Source organism: Tiliqua scincoides, chromosome 2 (assembly GCF_035046505.1).
Source record: "Tiliqua scincoides isolate rTilSci1 chromosome 2, rTilSci1.hap2, whole genome shotgun sequence".
Lineage (NCBI taxonomy): Eukaryota > Metazoa > Chordata > Lepidosauria > Squamata > Scincidae > Tiliqua > Tiliqua scincoides.
The window spans coordinates 153,244,508-153,263,992 of NC_089822.1; the positions used below are offsets into that span (position 1 = coordinate 153,244,508).

At 43.8% G+C, this 19,485-nt stretch overlaps 1 protein-coding gene and 1 pseudogene across 1 annotated transcript in view; one reads left to right on the plus strand and one right to left on the minus strand.

The window, feature by feature from the left end:
• The window catches only part of FASN (fatty acid synthase), a 75,795-nt gene that overhangs the window by 7,318 nt on the left and 48,992 nt on the right, over window positions 1–19,485 (minus strand). The window contains exons 24-39 of the mRNA XM_066615773.1: window positions 17,278–17,442; window positions 17,030–17,148; window positions 16,764–16,918; window positions 16,172–16,375; window positions 14,766–14,916; window positions 13,450–13,628; window positions 13,174–13,293; window positions 12,909–13,031; window positions 10,273–10,496; window positions 9,421–9,622; window positions 8,796–8,947; window positions 8,211–8,302; window positions 7,936–8,087; window positions 7,491–7,733; window positions 1,921–2,109; window positions 192–413 (exon numbers count right to left, since the gene is read on the minus strand). Of these exons, the coding sequence (XP_066471870.1) occupies window positions 192–413; window positions 1,921–2,109; window positions 7,491–7,733; window positions 7,936–8,087; window positions 8,211–8,302; window positions 8,796–8,947; window positions 9,421–9,622; window positions 10,273–10,496; window positions 12,909–13,031; window positions 13,174–13,293; window positions 13,450–13,628; window positions 14,766–14,916; window positions 16,172–16,375; window positions 16,764–16,918; window positions 17,030–17,148; window positions 17,278–17,442 (2,692 nt within the window). The remainder of the gene's footprint in view (window positions 1–191; window positions 414–1,920; window positions 2,110–7,490; window positions 7,734–7,935; window positions 8,088–8,210; window positions 8,303–8,795; window positions 8,948–9,420; window positions 9,623–10,272; window positions 10,497–12,908; window positions 13,032–13,173; window positions 13,294–13,449; window positions 13,629–14,765; window positions 14,917–16,171; window positions 16,376–16,763; window positions 16,919–17,029; window positions 17,149–17,277; window positions 17,443–19,485) is intronic.
• Window positions 12,080–12,198, plus strand: LOC136643213 (5S ribosomal RNA; annotated as a pseudogene).

Here is a 19,485-nt window from a genome sequence, read left to right on the forward strand (position 1 = left end):
CAATCCCCTTTTAAAGGCGTCTAGGCTAGACGCCTTTAAAATTATAAATTTTAATTATAAATTTAAAATTTATATTTATAAATTTTAAATTATAAATTTAAAATTATAAAGTTTAAAATTATAAATAGGTTGATTCAGGTTTTACTGACAATGATGCACTAGACTGATGACATGAACACACATGGAACTACCTTTTGTGCACTGAAGTCCATAGGTGGGTATGCTGAGCTTAGAGACAAGGTTGCTGAAAACTGTGAGAGTTCCCTCGATGGGGTGTACAAGGAAGAGAGGATGTTCTGTGCTCTGCACCTTATTGAGTCGCAAGACAGTTGGTCCATCTGGATTAACCAACAGGTTATTCAAGTTCAACTTTGGTTGCTCAGCCTGACCGGTTTTTGTCTCAAGGGATAATGCTAAGAAAATTTAAAAAGGAAAAGAGTCAGTTAATTACATGTTCAAATGAGGAGGGTGAGCTAAATGAGGATAATAGGCTGGTTTGGGACTAGCCTTATGTGATTGTTTCTTAGAGCATTAGAATTAAGGGCTATACTCCACAAGATACAAGAGATCCTGTTCATGGATCTCCCACTGTTTTTCTCCCAGATCCATGTTCTTCAACCTTGGGGTCACAGTTGTCGGGTCACGGCAACTTACAGGAAGGTTAAAGAACACTGGACTGAAGCAGCACCAGGTAAAGGGGGAGGCATCTGGTGTTCCTCCTTCAGGTACCAGGAGATTGTGTCCTGGCCCTGCTTAGGTACTTAGCAACTGTGCTAACATAACTTTCATCAGTGCTTCACCTCAATAGCAACTTTTTCTGCTCTCTCTAATAAGAATATTTGGTTACAACGAACAGAGCTGGAAGAGCAACAGGGATGGGGAGTGAACGGATAAGGTGCAAGGAGGGGGGAGCGGGACCAACGGTGGATCCCCAGTCTCTCACTGTATTTATATGTTTATTGGGATGATGGCATAAAAAAGGATGAAGACCACTGTCCTAGATCATAGCAGCCATGGGGAGATTTAGATCATGTGTGGGAAAGAGTGGCAGATGCTGTACATGCCTTTTTTCTCTGCAGAGCTAAAAGCAAGGTTTGGGAGGAAATTTCTCTCAGGAAACAGCATGAGAGTCAGTGTTGTGGTCCTGATCAAATCAGTAACCCCACACAACTACAGCAATACCTTGACTTTCATCCACCTGCCTTTCATTGCTTTGCCCTTTCAGCTGTTTTCAGTTATAACCACATTTCAAATTTTGTCCACGTGCTTTCCTCTTTCTTTCAATTTCATCCAACAACGATGTTCTTATACCTATTTTTTTAAATTTCTGTTTATTTAGGTTTTGCACACATTCACATGTGCTGTATAGTTCGTTATTAATGGTTTTTGCCAACCAAAAAAAAATTGCAAGCTAAATAAGGCTATGCTTTGACATTCATCCATATTTTACTTTCATCCATGCTCTGGTCCCTAATCAAACAGAAGTGCAAGATATTGCTGTAATGTGAAGTAAAAAAAAAAAAAAAATGTGGAAGACGCTTCTGATCATGGATCTCCCACATCACATCTCGTTTGACCCTGATTTTGGAACCTGAGAGAGGAGGTTTCTCATAGGCACCTTGGCAGCATTGATCTCATGCCCCAGGTCAATTTTTTTTTGTAAGGAACTAGGATGTCTGATCATTTCAGTCCCAGCGTATGCTCTGGATGATGGAGCAGAAATTATTTATTTGCTTCACTAACAAAACGTTCCTTTCTGTGAGTTATGGGCAAGCAGCTCTCACTCATACAGAACTGAACCAGTGTTCCACAGGACAGTATTGGATCTCACTTCCAGTTATGCCAGTTCCTCTCATTTCCCATTCTTGTGTGTTCCCAAGTCCAAAGTAGGGCAGATTCTGTGTAGCTGAACACACTTACCATTTGGAGCTCCAGTTTTGGAAGAAAGTTCCCGAAGTCTGTTTATGGTCAGCAGTCTGACATCTCTCATTGTCATGACAAGATCATAGTCCCGCTCCAGAGTTTGGCGTACTTCAACTCCCATCAAGGAATCCAAACCCAGATCAGACAGTGAGGTGTCAGCATTGAGACTGTTCACATCACGAACCCCTGAGAAAGAAACAGACAAAATTAACAATATCTAGACAAACCCCGTTGGCTGTTAAGTTTCCACGCTGTCCACAATTTCCTTTAGGTTCTTTCCTATAGATTTCCTTTCTTTGCTGAATGATGCAGAATGGTGCCCATCTTTTCTTTTGTTTTTGGTTTCACCATATTTAAACAACACAGCAAACTGTAGAAGCATTATTTAGTATCTCAAGCCAAATTCCCAAACTCATCCTAAATGTCCTGTACAATCTGCATATCTATATCTGTTTAAACTTTTAACAGCTGTAGCACAAACAATAGGTACTCTGTGCCCTGAGTAGGCTGAAATATAAACAAAGGCATGCAGACAAATGTTAGGGGAACTGAACTAATAAACAACTGTTATGAATGTGAACTAGAGTCATTATGGCCCAACACATGGCACTCCTGCCTTGTGCCCAAGACAGGTGCTTGTGTCCAAGCCTGCCACTGTATAAAAGAAAACAGGAAAGCTATTACTTGGCAAGTAGAAAGCAACAATATTAGCTTTTTAGAAGTTGGTGATGATATTTAAACAGCATAACTCCAGTAAACAAAAAGAAAGATAGCTGTAGGAAGTACAGTTGGCCCTCGGTATCCGCGAGGGATTCATTCTTGCGCACCCCCCCCCCCCGCCACAGATACCAATATCCATGGATAATGGAATCAGTGGGGAGGGCTTAAGGATATCACAGACGCGACTGGAATCCTTCGCAGCTGGGAGGTATTCTAAGGCACAGGGAGGCCATGTTCAGCCTCCCCTGCCTTAGAAAGCATCCTGGAAACTCTATGTGCCTTCCAGACACCTCCATGAGGCCATCTGAGGCCTGAGGAGGACAAACGTGGCCTCTCTATCCCTCAGGACACCTCCTGGATGTGACTGGGAGACACTTCCAGTAGCATCCAGGAGGTCCTTGAAGCTCTCCAGATGTGGGATCAGCACCCGCATTGAGCCAACTCTACGGGTGCTGAAGGAGAATAAGGAGGGCCAAGTGTATATATTAAATATATTGCAGAGGAAAAATGTGTATGTGCACATGTGGAAACAAATGTTATGAGAGGGAGAGGTCATCCGGGGGTTTGGAGTGGGGTGCCATCAATATGCTGATGACACCCAGCTCTCTCTCTCCTTTCCTCCAGACTCCAGGGTGGTGGTTGAGGACCTGGAGCGCTGTCTGGAGGCAGTGAGGAGCTGGATGGGGGCTAACAAGCTGAAATTAAATCCGGATAAGACAGAGGCTCTCCTGGTTCGGAAATCCTCGATGCAGGTTCTGGACTATCGGCTTGCGCTGAATGGGCTTGCACTCCCTCTGAAGGAGCAGGTCCGCAGCTTGGGGGTCCACCTGGACTTGCAGCTGCTCCTGGATTCCCAGGTGGCGGCTGTGGCAAGGGGGGGCCTTCACTCAGCTTCGGCTGGTGCGCCAGCTGCGGCCGTACTTGGATCGTGCAGACCTGGCCACGGTGATCCACGCCTCGGTGACATCGAGATTAGATTACTGTAACGCGCTCTATGTGGGGCTGCCCTTGAAGACGGTTTGGAAACTGCAACTAGTGCAGAATGCGGCGGCCCGTGTGGTTACTGGAGGTAGGCGGTGCGACTCTGTCAGTCCGCTTCTCCAGCGGCTGCACTGGCTGCCCATTCGTTTCCGGGCCCAATTCAAGGTGCTGGTATTGACCTTTAAAGCCCTATACTGCTCTGAACCAGGGTATCTTAGAGATCGCCTGCTCCCGTACAATCCGGCTTGCCCTCTCAGGTCATCAGAGAAGGCCTTTTTACAAGTGCCACCGCCTAGGGAGGTACGTGGGGCGGCTGCAAGAAATAGGGCCTTCTCAGTAGTGGCACCAACGCTATGGAACTCCCTTCCCCTTGACTTAAGAATGGCTCCCTCTCTTGAGACCTTTCGGCAAGGCCTGAAGACCCTTCTGATTAAACAGGCCTTCTGAGTTCTTGGCCTTTTAACATCTTTTTAACATCTTTTAATATTTTTTACAGGCCTGATTCTTTTATGACTTGCTGCTGCTCTATGCTCTTTTTACCTATTTTTTTTTTACTCTGACTGCTGTTTTTAGTATGTGTTAATATGTTTTTATTTGTTTTTAAATTGTTTTTAATATGTTGTAAGCCGCCTTGAGTCCCTTCGGGGAGAAAGGCGGGGTAGAAATAAAGTTATTATTATTATTATTATTATGATAAATCATAATAGGATATAGTGAATTATCTAGGAGGAAAATTGCAAATCCAGAAGATACTGAGTGTTAGTGTTAGTGAGAAGATACTGAGGTGTTAGTGTTAGTGCTCTGTGCAAAGGAAAGGGAAAACAGAGCCCTGATAAGTTTCCAGAATGCTGGCTTGAGAGACAGGAAAGAAAGCAATAGTGATGGCAATGAGAATATGAACCAAGTGATAATTTTACAGATAATCAAATAGATGTCTTTCTATCTGTGGATGAGTCAAATATTCAGCTGATGGGTAAGGAAGCAGAATTTTGAATGGTTGGCTGAAACCAGAATGGAAACAGAAGGTATTGAGATTGAACACTTGAGAGCAAAAGAAAATACTTCAAGCAGAAGACTTTGTGGAAAAGGAAGTTGTATGAAACAGCATGGGTTCATAAAATCTATCAAGGATGAGAAGCAAGCGGGTGAAGAAACAGAAGGACTGTAATAGGCAATTGTTCCGTGCAAGTAAGTCATGATCAGACACAGATGGTTTCTCCTGTTCCCCTGTTGGACCTTAGCTAACCTGCCAGACAGGATGCCGATTGGAGTTTTGTTCTGGCCCAGGCAGACAAAGATCAAAAGAGGTCAGAGGCAGGTGATTAACAGTGCAAGCCTATACATGCCTACTCAGAAGTATGCCACTGTACTCAGTGGGACTTACTTCTAGGTAAGTGTATATAGGATTGTAGCCTGGGACCAGGAGGTGAGCTGAGGTAAGGGAATTTACAGTAGTCTGCATGTCTATTCTCTGTACAGCAAATTGCTCAGACTAGGGAGTCAAAAATGAGTAAATTCTTATACAGGACCTGAAGGTCCTGATTGATTCCTCTGGTCTCCTGATTTCTCTGAGCCAAGGTTTCCTTTCCTGTGACTGTTGGGGGGTGGCAGCTGTGAGGCAGCCAGCCCCTTCCCTGTAAGGTGTCCCACTAATACAGGTATAAGGCACCAGAGACTAGCTACTGGAGCATCCCCAGCATCTTACATCCTTACTCTGGAAGCACCATCTTTGCCCACTAGTGGAAATGTCTAATGCGTGAACCTTCCGATTCTGCTCTTTGTCCCAGTTTTATGTGTCTATTCATGTTCCTCCTTTTGTCTGTTTTACAGATGAAACAGATTCACACCTTTAAAAACCCTTCACATGCACCTGTGCACATTTCTAATCCAATTTCCATGCACATTTAATTCTGCTTGCTGTGGTGCTGCACAGATTTGTAAGTCAGTACGTTCCTTCAGACTAATCCTACATTTGGTACAGTTTCTCAACTGCTTCCCAGTTCTGTGAAATTTCCTCCAATAAATCAGACGTTGCTTATGTGCTTGTATTGTAGGTGTAACTGGGTCAGAACATCATGCAAAGAGCATGGAGTAAGCCTGGAGTAATAGCAGAAATCCAAGTGAAAAACAGTGGGTAGAAATACACCTAAATGGTTATTACTTGATCAGTCATACATTAAATCAAGATTAAATTGAAATTAATTGAATTGGATTCAATCCAGACAAGACAAAGAAGTTGTTGGTTCAGAGATCTGCAACCGAGAAATTTGCGTAACAGTTTATGCTGGATGGGGTTGTACTCTTCTTGCAGGATCAGGTTTGTGGTTTGTGGGTGCTCTTGGGCCTGATTTTGAACCTGGATTGCAAGGAAATAGGATGATGCACCAACTGCATTCTTTTTTGGATCGGTGAGGGCTGGCTATGTTTACCATTCTCTGGTGACATAAAAACTAAACACACCCTGCTTGGGCTGCTTATGCAGACTGTATCAAAGTTACAATCAGTACAGAATGTAGCTGCCAGACTGCTGACTGAGTCTAGGGCTCATGGCCATGTCACGCCCCTACCGTACCATCTACATTGGCTGCCTATACATTTCCAAGCACAAATCAAAGTACTGATAATGACCTACAAAGCTCTTAATGGTTTAGGAACTCAGTACTTGAAGGACTATCTCTCCCCATATGAATCAGCCCATCCTGAGAGGGCATCCAGAGCGCTTCTGTGGTGGGTTGCGTCACTGCTAGAAATACGGTTGGTGGTAACCCATGACAGGGCCTTGTCTGCTCTGGTGCCTGGCCTTTGAAACTTACATCCCTTGGAGATCCGAATTGCTCCATCTTTGCTGGTATTCTGGAAGGGGGTTAAAATCTTTTTAGTCAGCCTTGCCTTTGTTTGAGTAGTTTTTCCTTTTAAAGCTATGCTATTTTAATAGGTTCAGTTGCACAAAAGTTGTTTTTCTTTCTTGTTTTTTTAATCAGTTATATAGTGTGTGTTTTTATCTCTGTAGTCTGTCTTCAGCTTTCCTGTCAGGATAGGTGGGGTATAAATGTTTTAAAATAAAATAAAAAACTATAATCCAACTTGTCTTAAAAGAATGGACTGGCTGAGTAAGACTATTTCCTATTTTGTTTCTTAAATTCAGTTTCAGTGATCACAGAATGGGAGAAATTTCAGATCTGCATATGTGACACAAGTGAATATAAATGAATTCTAGTTTTTCCCCTTGAATAGATGGCATCCCAGCCTGTCAATATTCTAAGTATCAGTAATGAGATGAAACTGCTACAGCTAAAGGCCTGCAGTTGTATGCACAGGAATATAAGCGTCACATTGGAAAGGAGTATAGTAAATGGACACTACCGATAATGCTGGGCAGATACAGTGCAAATTCCTGGGGTAGCTCAAGCAATTCATTTCTCATCAGGATAATTGTTAAAAATTGCAGACTTTTAAGAAGACTTGGCATCACATAATTAATGTGCAATTACTGTGTAAATTCCAAGCCTAAATTGCTTGACACAAGAATACCTGAAGGACCATCTTCTCCCACTGGAACATGCTCATATGCTGAGATTCAGGAGGCCTTCTCCACATTCCACCAATATCTGAGGTGCACTTGTTTGGGTCATGGAAGAAGACCCTTTCTGGTCACACCCAGTCTTTGACCCTCCCTCCCTAGGGAAGTTCATTTTGTCCCATTAGTTGACATTTCACTGCTGTACTATATTAACGTGTTCGTTTTGGTAGGCCTTCAACTCGCCTAGCGGCCAAATTAAATTCCTGATTTAATTTTTTGTGCTTTTGTGAGCTGTCTGTCTCTGTGAATGAATGAATGGTGTCTAATCATCCCCAGTGAAATTTACCAAGAATGTGAGCAACAGCTTCCACAAGATCCCGCTGGCCATCCCCACTGCTTCTTGCCAGAACTTTTTCTGCCAGAACAAAACTGGACATGACAGGATGAGGCTGGTTGAGGAAGTGGTCCAGAACTTCCAGGCATGAGCTGATCCTCTGGGGTAGCGTCCCACCAATCACAGTATCATTACTGCCCATTGTCTCCAAGACAACACCAACATCACCAATGGCGCCCCACTGTACAGCTAGGCCTGGGGAACAAGAGAAAATACATAGTAAACCAGCAAATACATCAGGAGGAAGAGGAATACCCAAAAGGATCAGCATGGGTGAAGCATTAGTTATAAGCACGAAGATTTGTGGCATATACGTACATGTGAGGAAGCATGTTTTTAATCCTGTATACATTTGTGGTTTTTTTAAAAATCAAATTCTTCAGGACTTCACTATTACCTGGAAACCCATCATGCCGTCGCTGTTCACAGATGCGCTCCATGGTAGAGTTGGCGAACCCATAGTTACTCTGTCCAGCATTTCCTCTTCCACAGCTTACTGATGAGAAAGCTACAAAGTAGTCCAGATCTGGGCATTTCTGACGAGTCACTCTAGAACAAAGTAACACCAGGACAGGTGATTGGTTATTCATTTTCATGAAAGATTTTTCTCTTTCCCACCTTCAAAACCCTTAAGCAGAGCAGAGCTCATTTCATCTTTCACATGACACTTACTGGTCCAGATTTAGCGTGCCAGAATACTTGGGCTTATTGACGTCTTGAAAAAGTTCTGGGGTCTGATTTTCCAGCATAGCATCTTTCAAGACCTGTAAGAAACATTAGTGAGCATTTTCATATTTCTTCAATCCGTTACCTCTTAATGTCTCTTGCTGCTATTTCCAAGCAATATTGAAATAGTCCAACTAATTGTGGGCGAAGAAATCAAGCCAAAATATCTTGCATTTCTGCATGATGAGGGATACACACATTTTTTACAAATTTACAGAACGAAAGTCTCTCCAGAGACATCTCCCCTTCCATCTCCAAACTGCTGAATATGAGAGGTAGAACTTCATTTGATGGCTACTTCATATGGGGACTGCACCATAAGGCACAATCCAAAACTGATTTTTTTTAAAGGGTGCTACTGTCCAGTGAACTCGAGGATATAAACTGGCAGATGGTAGATTCTTGTTTCCAGGTCTGTCTAGTACCAAGAAAGCTAACCTTGTATCACTAGTTAACTTGCTTCAGTACATGGACTGCCCATACAAAGAAGAACCGTGACAGCCACTTTAATCCTAAGCACTTGTCACCTACCATAGCCAAGTTGAAGATACCCCCAACTGGCCCAAGCTGAGAAGCTTCTGTTATTAAGCGTTGTGCCCCCTCAAGAGTCCCAACATCATTGGTTGACACTAGAACTTCGACTCCCAGCTGCTTCCATTCTTGGACTCGTTTAGCCTGGTAACCTGAAAAGTGAGAGAAATGAGCACTAGAATAAGCACTGGAAACATGAAAGTGGCACTTTCTGCTGTGTTTTGGGTCATAAAAAGTCAAGAAAAATTTGGCTAAACTTTTCAGTGTCTGGAAATGAAAGTCACATTTAAAATACAAGCAGGAGAAACCCATCCTGCAATTGTAGAATAATGCCCACAGATTACAGTTAAATCAGAAAAGTTCATATTAAGATCCTGTTGAGGCTCTAGGTCCCTCCATTTTTCTATCTTTACAATGAAGCTATATTAATAAAAATAGCTCAAAGCAGAACATATAAGCACAAAATAGCAACTATTTTATTTTTCTCCTCCCCTTTAAGCTTTTAATAAAGAAAACAAACAACTCTGAGCCCAAAGTTCTAGAATGTCATGAATTGGGGAATCTCTCATTATTACTACTCATATATTCCTTCTTTCTAATTAATTGCTTTTGGTTTTTAACCTACCAGTTCGGATGCCAGAACGAGATGTCAGCACAAGCTTTTTTGCCCCTCTTTCAACCAACCATTGAGCTAGTTCTAGGCCAAATCCCCCAAGGCCTCCTGTGATGATATAGGATTTGCTTGATGGGCAAGATGTTCGGGAGATAGCAGGAAGCTGGGTTACTTTAGTTTCCTCCATAGGATTTTTCTTCTCTTCTTCATGGACCTGCATCAACATACAGACAAATCATCAAACAGAATAAAACTGAAGTGGGTCCTTTGTTCATATAGCCATAGGTGATGCCATGCCCCCCTTCAAAAAAACCCCCATATGCTTGATGGTTTTCCTCCTGTGCTTTTGCCAGACAAGGATATGTTGAGATTGCTTGCTGATCACCTGCCAAGAAGATTTCTTAAACACAATTTTTAACATCAGAGAAGAAATACACGCTTGTTCTTTCTAGTCATATTGAAGTGGTACAATTTCATAAGCTGGTCGATCTATGTTCTTGCAGGAAAAATATTATGCAAAAGGAAAAAGTTAGGACTTGAACTGATCAAACATAGCCTCCAGGGATTAGATAGATTCTTAGATATGTTCAGAGAAACTACCGCACCTCAGGTCTGGGATGAATCAGATTAAAATTAATGCTGATTAACCCCCGTTTTTGCCCGGCCCACAGGTGTACACATTTGATCCCTAACGTTGGGCAATGGATTAAACATTATACTGGTAGTTTTAAAAAAATCTGTAAGTTACATCTATTCTTTTTTCTGTCTTACAAAGGCAGTTATCACCATCACCTGTCATAGCTGTTCACTGCAGTTCGCACACATGAGATTCTTAAGTCACCAATAAAGTCCAAAGAATCATACCTTGATTATGACTTTTCCAATGTGTTTTCCTTGTGCCATATATCTGAAGGCAGCTTCAGTCTCATCTCTGTTGAAGACAGTTGTCCGCAGTGGTTTTACCACACCATCTTTGATGCCCTTCTGCAGCAAGCCTGACACCATCTCCCACTCGCTGTTTCCCTCCTCAAAAATGGCATCTAGTAGGATCCCATGGAAAGCTACATTCTTTAGGAACAGGGCCATTCCTTGAAAAAGTAACACAGTTGTTATCCTACTTTGTGGTCTCTTTTGCCACTAAAATGTTTTGGCACTTCAAAATTAATTCACATATTTGACAACCAATTAGAGCAGGGGTCTCCAAACATTTTGGCCAGAGGGCCGCATCAAATATCTGGCACGGTGTTGAGGGCCGGAAAAAATATTTAATTATAAAATTTATATAAATAAATTAGAGATGGAACTTATTCACTCAGATGGAATTTATTCATCTGAGTGAATAAATGAATGAATGGGCTCATTCATTCAAACTCTCTGGCCCTTAGAACACCCTCCAGATGCAACCAGAGCACAGTTCCAGTCATGTTCGGCCAAGTGGGCCAGAGGCTTTCCGGGGACAAAAGGCTGGCCGTGGGCCAGACTGAGGCTGGCCGTGGGCAGCATCTGACCCCGGTGGAGGTGGGGTGGGGGGGTTTGGAAACCCATGAATTAGAGTGAAACAGTAGTATAATTAAAGGGAAGGGGGTTGTGTTTTGGTCAAAATGAAGTTCAATAAAGCTTCTCCGCAAGATTAGAGTCCACTGGACTTTAACTGAAGTGACATGGGCAAGATCAGGAGAGACCAATTCCACAGAAACCCTATCCACACAAATTTTCTGCAGAAGGCATCGGCTGCAAGCTATGTTCATCATGATCTTGGCAACAAAACCTTCACAGAGAACTGAATTGGGAAGATGTTCAGCAGCCACTTGTTGGTGAATTCTATTTACTTCAGAGGGATTATTCCAGTGTAAATAATCACTGGAAAAGTAAAGGGATATTCCACTGGCTGTTAGGAGATGGGGAGGATGAGCTAATAATAGCCGCCCTGGATCCCTTTAGGGAGAAGGGCGGGATAGAAATAAAGTTTATTATTATTATTATTATTATTATTATTATTATTATTATTATTATTATTATTATTATTATTAATAGAAGTGTCATGGTTTGGGCACCAGGCAGGCTGTAAATAGATGTAGGATCAAAATCAGCTAGAGAGCAGCAGGATGTTCTGGCTCAGGGCAGTAGACCTAAGGAAAATAAGAGGGCCAGGACCCACCCTAGTCTAATCAAGGGGTTTATTAATTCATTTGGGAGAACAGGTAGCCAGTACTCCACAGAGGCACCAGTCACAGTGTTATCTGACAGGATCCATATATAAATCTACATGAGGGTCTTAACTATGAAGACAGGGACCTCAGTCCCACAGCAGTCAAGGTGACTGTCGCAAACTTAGGGGGGTTTGGGGTGCTCAGAATTCTTGGTTCTCAAACGATAAAGCCCTCAAGGCCCCCTGTTCAGTAGTACTGCCACCACCCTGTATGTGCCAGTGTCTCAGTCCAGGGACACTGAGACCCTCTAGGCTTAACTCTATCCCTTGCAGGCACTGAGCGCTTTCTCCAATTAAAGCTTCAGTCCTCAAGTTACTAGACCTCAATGAGTACTTGGTAGCTTGCTGAATGGCTAGGCAGGATTCTGAACCTTTGTCCCCAACAGACAATGAAACAACATAGTAAAAGATATTTTAGTTTATTAAGTACATAAGGCTCCTTTATGTGGCTTTATTTAGGCTTTATGTGGCTCATTTACCCTGCACATGCCTGATCTCATCTGATCTTGGAAGCTAAGCAGGGTCAGGCCTGGTTAGTACTTGGATGGGAGACCGCCTGGGAATATCAGGTGCTGTAGGCTTATACCATAGTCTTTCAAGACTGAAGGTTGCCAACCAAGTACATAAGGTTACATAAAGTTACATAAGGCAGTAAATGCTAGAGGCATAAACATCTAGGAAACATATCAGCAATAAAATAATAAAGCTAGCTGGCTATCTCTATTAATACCTATCTCTCACCTGGGTCAGTTACTCTTGTAGATCTTTTAGCTCCAGGCTACCTGTGAGGCCAGATGCCCATGTTGGACAATGGAGCTCACAGCATGCAGGATGTTGCACCCAAAAACTCTGCCCAAGAAGAACCGGACACACCCCTTGGGGCACTCATTATCATACTTCTTATGCTAATAGTACTGAGGTGACTTATTTAGACTGTCCAATCAGAAACTTTTGAGGACAGAACCTTCTCGAAGTGGGCCTGGTTGCTAGCCCTCCTAGTTCTTAACCCTCTCAACGGGAGATCCATAGCTGCATTCCTTCTGCTTGATCAGGCGCCCCTCAGTCTACTGAGGTGTTAAACATTCCAGTGGGTTGTAATTCTTGTTGTCTGTCCTTTCTGGCCAGCAAAGGACAATCTTTTTGTTTGTTTACACACATTCTTGCAGCTAGGAACTGCTAGCCACTTCTCCATTACTGACTTAGTTTGGTTCAGGCTTCACATGCTAACCTAGGCCTAAACTGTACATTTTTGTGACAGTGACACAGACAAGGTGACACAATGAAATCTTACCAAGGGGTGTATTGTTAGACAGGTCATATTTGCCAATTTCCAAGAAGCGCCCATGTCGAGCAAGGCAGCGCAGACTGGCCTGGAGCTTCTCTTCTGCCAAGGAGTTCAACACAAGATCGACACCTACAAGGATGAGCAACTCCATCAAACTCTCCTCACACTGCCATATAATGTGCATTTCTGTGTGCATGCGTATGCTAATGATTAAAATTTTCTGAAATTCCAGTGAGGCTTTATTCATACTGGCTATGATAGTTATACTTACCTCTTCCATTGGTGTTTCTCAGCACATGTTGCTCAAAGGAAGTATTCCTAGAACTGGCAAAGCTATTTGCATCGAGTTGGGGGAATCTAGTTTGCAGATATTCACGTTTCTCTTTAGAGCCTAAATGCAGAAAAGTAGCACCGGTATTATGCTTCTGAAAAATTCCAATGCCTTACAAACAGCTTTGTTTTTCCTTCCTCAGAAACCTATATTAAGCATCAGGAGCTCTTAGAATGTAGAGCCAGAATGACTGAAAAGAAGGATGTTGCTACTTACCAATAGTAGCAAACACGCGGCAGCCCATGCTTAGGGCAATAGCAATGGCTGCCTGGCCCACGCCACCAGAGCCTGAATGAACAAGCACACTCTCGCCCTTCTTCATGCCACCTCGAACCACCAAAGCGTAGTAAGCTGTGGCATATACCACTGGTACAGAGGCTGCTTCTTCTAGAGTCCTGAAGAAACCAAGAGAAGTTTTTTAAGGTATTAACACGTTTTTATTTTGAGCCAGTTATCACCCCCAGGAGACACTACTGCAATTCTTTTCAAAGAACGCACAGAGAGAACATGTTGAATTTGGAGCAAATCTATCTTACATTTTCAGCTCAAAATGGAGTGCCCATGTATTTCAACCAACAATATGTGTATATGAAAAGTCATTTCAGTCTACCTTTAGTTTTAAAAAAGTGAATACAGGTAGGCCCTTTTTACCCGTGGGTTCAGAATCCATGGATTTGACTCACCGCAGGTTCTGAATCCACAGTGGAGGGCCTCACCAGATCTCCTGGACGTGACCTTAGGAGTTTGCTGACTGAAGCACCAAATACAGGTTGGTGATTATCAGCCCAGTCCTGAGCTGCAGGGACGCATGGCTGCGGTGGCACCAAAAACAGCTGCCGGCACATCCTGCACACCCAAGGCAGCTGTGGGCAGTACCTTGGGAGAAGGGGACTTTTGTCCCCTTCCCCTGGGTAAAGGGAGTAGCTCTGCAATGGGTAAAAGTCTCCATGTTGGGCAGTGAGCCTGACGCAGAGGCTTTGGATCCAGTGGAGCAAAGCTTCACCGATCCCGCCTCCCTTCCTCCCCGCTCCCTCCCTCCGGCACGCCTCCCCCTGCCCTCTCCCCACCTCCCACCTCCCTGTCACACCTCCGCCCTGCCCTCCACCAGCCTCCCCACTCCCCAGAATGCCACCCTCACACTTTCCCCCACGCCCCCAATTTCCTCTCCACTGCTTCGCGGTCCGTGTGACTGTGGAACAGCAGAGCCCGGGCACCCACCCGGCGCTGGCCCAATGCCGGCCAGCACTGGGCTAACACAAGCGCTTGCCCAGCGTTAGGGCTTGCAAACGTGCCTTGTGCCTTATGCCCGGCAGTAAGCTGGTGCACGGAGCTCAGGATTGGGCTCAATAACTCCATAAAACTCTAAGATATTGACTCTGTAATTTCAAAGCAACAAGTTTGATCAGTTGTTACTGACATACTCCTTGCATTAAAAACCAATTCATTCTGAAAACACATGCACCCTCAAAGGAGGCAGTTGTAGAATTTATGCGACCTAGTCCAAAAGGGGGAGAACATGCAACCTGACCTACCAGTTTTGTGGCACCTCCCACAGGAACCTCTTATCAGCATCTACTACTGTAGCCAGGCCTTTAGCTGGCAGCAATCCCATCACTCTCTTTCCTTCAGGGTCACAGCCTGAGAATTCCATTCCCAGCATGCACTGTTGCAATGTCCAGTTTCCTGAAAAATAATTGAATAACAATTACAATAAGTGAAACTGCTTGTGTAAAGTGTTGACAACCAAACATTCATTAAAAAGAATTATATACATCACTGTTTCTCATTGTGGATCAGGTGGTTAATATACTAGACTTGATGCTACCATAGTATGTGACTGCCTTTGTGGAAATGTTATAGATCTGTACTTTTAGGCTACCATGCATATACTTCTAAAAACGATAGTCAATAAGGCTTACTCCTAGGTAAGCGTGGATAGGATTTCAGCCTTTGGGATGCTTGGCAATTTTAAAGAAAACAGATCAGCAATTGTGTGGGAGGTTTAAGAAGGTTCTTCTCAATTTTAAATAAATTTTTAAACTTATTTTAAATTTTAACATAATTTTATTTCATTTTATTATATGGGGGTTGTTAAAAATTTCCTGCTTGATGATGCCACCTCTGGTCATGACATCAATTCCAGGTTAATGACATCACTTCCGCAGTGTCCCAAAATAATGTCATTCTCAAAAGTGGGTCCTGGCACTAAAAAGTTTGAGAACCATGCCACAGTACTGGGCCCATCAAATATCATGTATGGTTGACAACTGAAATATAAGGTCAATTCAATCTCTGCCTCAATCACAGGTTACAACATAGAATATGGAAGAAAATCACACCTGATTTCTAGAAGTTTGAACACTGCCTGCATTAAATACTATTTGTTTTTAAACTTTGCAGTAGGCATCCTCAGTTCATTGCTGTGCAGTGCCAACCAGTTTCATTGGTGGCCATCCCACTTGTTCCAGCATGTTGTGCTTTGCGACTGCCAGAAGGCACCTAGCAGCACCAGAATGCTCATTCTGCCAGCACTAAGCACCATTAGGATTGGGACGCTAGTCTTCTCTGACAATGACTCTCAGCCAGGTGCTTTTCCCAGTTCTGTTACATTAGATCTTTTAATTGCAAGTGATTGAACCTGCTGAAAAGTGCCATAAAGCAATTTCCAGGAATGCACTATGAAGTGAGTTGCCAGGATGCCAGCAGGAAGGTTGGAGCTTTCCTGTGTGTATTGTCAGCTCTCCCATTGACTGCCAAAGCAGGTAAGTCAGCAGAAGAGATGGGAGGGCTGGGGGCAAAACAGTGTGGGGAAGGGTCAAGCATAAGACTGGGTTGCCATTTTTAGAATATACATTTGCACAAGGCAAGGTGATGACTTATGGATTGTGGCAAGCTCACATAGTGAAGCCTCCGTTTTAAAAAATACTTCCCAACTTACCTGGGATAGCATCTGGGGAGAGTTTCCCTGTGGCCAGCATAATGTCACGGAAATTTAGAGAAGCATAATGAACGTTGCAGAGCTGGACATTGGGATTGGTGGTTTTGAAATGGCGAAGTGGAGAAGCAATCCAGCGAAGGGAGGAAAGATCCCCACGTGTCAAGACATTCACAAATGCATATTCAGTTAATTCTTCAGGTTGAGCTGCAGAAGAACAAATGGAGCAGTCACCAGCCTGGTATTTTACACATAGAAACCTAGTGGAGATAATAGGTTCCTTCAACATCTGAAAAACTAAGGAAAGTTGAAAGATTTTCCCTTAACAACAGGTTTATTTTTTCTTCACTCTGCCCTTCCCAAGACTTTCTGTCTACAATCCCAACTAACTAACAAGTCATAGTGATTGGTTGAAAAGGAAACTAGTTATTTCAGGGAAGCAGGACACCAGTGTTCCAAGAAGATCACAAAGAGACCATTTCCTTTCATTGGACAGAGAGACTGGACTAGGTAGCCTCTCTTACACTTGATTTTTACCAATCCCTGTTGAAAGAAATGCTGCTACAAGTTGTCTGGCCTTGATCAAAAGTATCACCTTGTTTTAGCTGGAGATGTCTGAAAGAGCCCCACTTCCTGTCACGATAAACATTCATCACCAGGTCATTCTGTAGAATCTGCTGTATTTCCTTGTCGGAAATGCTGGTGGAAGGCTTTGGAGAAGAAGCATTCAAGTTGGAAACAAAAAGGCACCTGGGGAGTAAAACAAGACATTAATCTACTTCCCATTTTCCTGAAATTGTATCTAATGTCCATAAGAAGTGACATCAAATGGACCTGTCACTAGACACTGAAGTACTGTACCTGATTCTGTGACCTCCAGGTTCTTGGCGTAAACAATTCACCATACCAACAATTCCTGAGGTGCCACAGCTAGTAGCAGTGAGCCACACGGACTGCTCAGAAGGCTCTGCTAGCATTTCCTGGAAAAGAAATCCCAGTCAACTCAATTAAGACAGAACAGAAAAGAGTGATTTCTGTAAAGAACATCTGCATAGAAGGTGAAGGAGCAAGGATGAAAAGCAATGCTTTCCCGTATTGGACATCCTTACCTTCAGAGGTTCCACCCACTTGAAATGAGTCTCATCCACAGGCAAGAAAATAGGCTTCTTGGCAGGAGCTGGCCGGCGGCATAGGAAGAGGGCTGCACCAAACGAGGATCGTTTCACAGCAACCAAATTCAGACTGGCCTTGCTAAATACTTCCTCCCATTCTTCCTGTCAAGTCAAGCAGAATGAGGATCATTAAATGGGGACCATCAAGTGATTCTTCAACAAAGATTTATTCAGTTGTAAGCTCCATGTAACAAACAGTATTGCCACTATTGTTCTGATGTCAGATGTCTGCTCATCTGGATTATTTGACTATCACTTTGCACCTAAGTTGGGCTGCATGAAATGTGCATACATTAATCCACACTGCATATGTGCAGAATATTTGCATATGATGCACATATCATATACTGAACATTTGTTGAGTAGTATTTTTGTTTGGACAGTATAAACCAAAGATATTTACAACACTAACTGCACAATCTTATTCAAGTTTACTCATATGTAAATCCCTCTATGTTCTGTGGGGCTTACTCCCAGGAAAACTGGTATAGGATTGCAGCCTTACTGTGCAATCCTATGCGTCTATTCAAAAACAAGTCCCATTAAGATCTATGGGACATTCCCAGGTACATGTGCATGGGATAGCAACCTTAATCTGATATATATTTTATTTTTAGGCAAATCTGTTATTCAGTGAAGAAAAGGTTTCCAAGACCTCTTCACCCTGTCCTTGCCTTAATTCAGGGCTTTTCAAACTGGGGCATTGCAACACCCCAGCCTGTGGACCCTGGCCTCTGTCCCCTTAAGGGGTGGGGGCAGCCAGGAGGCAGGGAGGAGGCAGCGGCGCGATCCCCAGGATCGAGCCACTCAGGGGGCTGCAGGGGCTTGGGTGCACTTACCAGAGCCTCTTGCAGCCTCCTGCAGGTGTGGGGAGCCCTGCACGAGCGTCTGCAGGACTCCCCAATGCTTTAGAAGTGAGAGGAGCGATTGTGCTCCACTTACGCTAAACCGGAAGTAAACCACCCCCCGAGTAGCATGATCCTGGGGATTGTGCCGCTGCCTTCCCCCACAAGGACTTACAGAGGTTTTCAAACTCCCTGAGAGTTTGTAAACTGCTGCCTTACTTATTGGAAAAGACACAATGTAGAAACTGGGTTACTTGTCTCCATTCTTAGTCTTGGTAGGAGTTTTGCCATTCAGGTTATTAGGTTACATTTCTACTTCTGAGATTATCCCCCCTTCCAAGTTGCCCTACATGCTTTAAGAAGCCTGATGAGCAGCTGCTGTATATAATTACTGTGTGTTAACAGAAAATGAAATGTAAAAGTTCCTGTGAGTTCTTGTGAGGTAGCCAATGAAACAACCAATCATTTACTGTAGTTATTCTTCTTCTCAGTTATACATTATGGCTGTCCCTTGCCAGAACATCAGAAAAGTTGCCTGTTTTTCCAAGGCTAAAACCCATTGCTGATTCATTCTTTTCTGCTCTAAAAATTAACTTTTAAAAAGGAAGAAAAACCAAAACCACAGACCTCTTTGATACTGGTTTTATTTAGGTGTGCCCAATCCTAACCTTGAGTTAGGCTGTCCCAAGTCCCTTGGGCCGGCCTGGAAGGGTCACAAACTTGCTGTAAAGCATGTTTGCGCCTCCTCAAGGGGACGCCAGACCGGTGCTCCGAGAAGTGCCAGCTTGCAGAGGCTGACAGATGCCTCTGCGCCAGCTTCCCCTCAGTTGCTTGTGTCAGCCTGCCTGCACTGACACAAGCAGAAAAGGTAGGTGTGGGGGCGGCGGGGAGGAGGAGGGAGGGAGGCGTTCCTGGGCGGGGGGAGGGAGGGCGATGGGCGGCCCTGGGGGCAGGCAGGGAGGTGAGGAGGGGGAGGCGGGGCTGGGATCCAGCAGTTATGCCGGATCCCAACCCCCATCTCTGGGGAGAACGGAGCGGCTTGAGGCCGCTCTGCTCTCTTCAGACTTGTGCCACCTCAGGAGGTGGTGCAAATCTGAGGAGACCCATTGGAGCCAGCAGCCCTTACCCAGGGGTAAGGGGAAGAGTTTCCCCTTGCCTCTGGCTAAGCCGCTGCTGGCCACAATCCTGTGCTGGATACAGTGCAAGCCTCCTGGCTTGCTTGTTCCAACGCAAGTTAGAATTGCATCCATATTATTTTAAAATCCCAGAACTCTGAGGTTTAAACTAAGCATGGTCTACA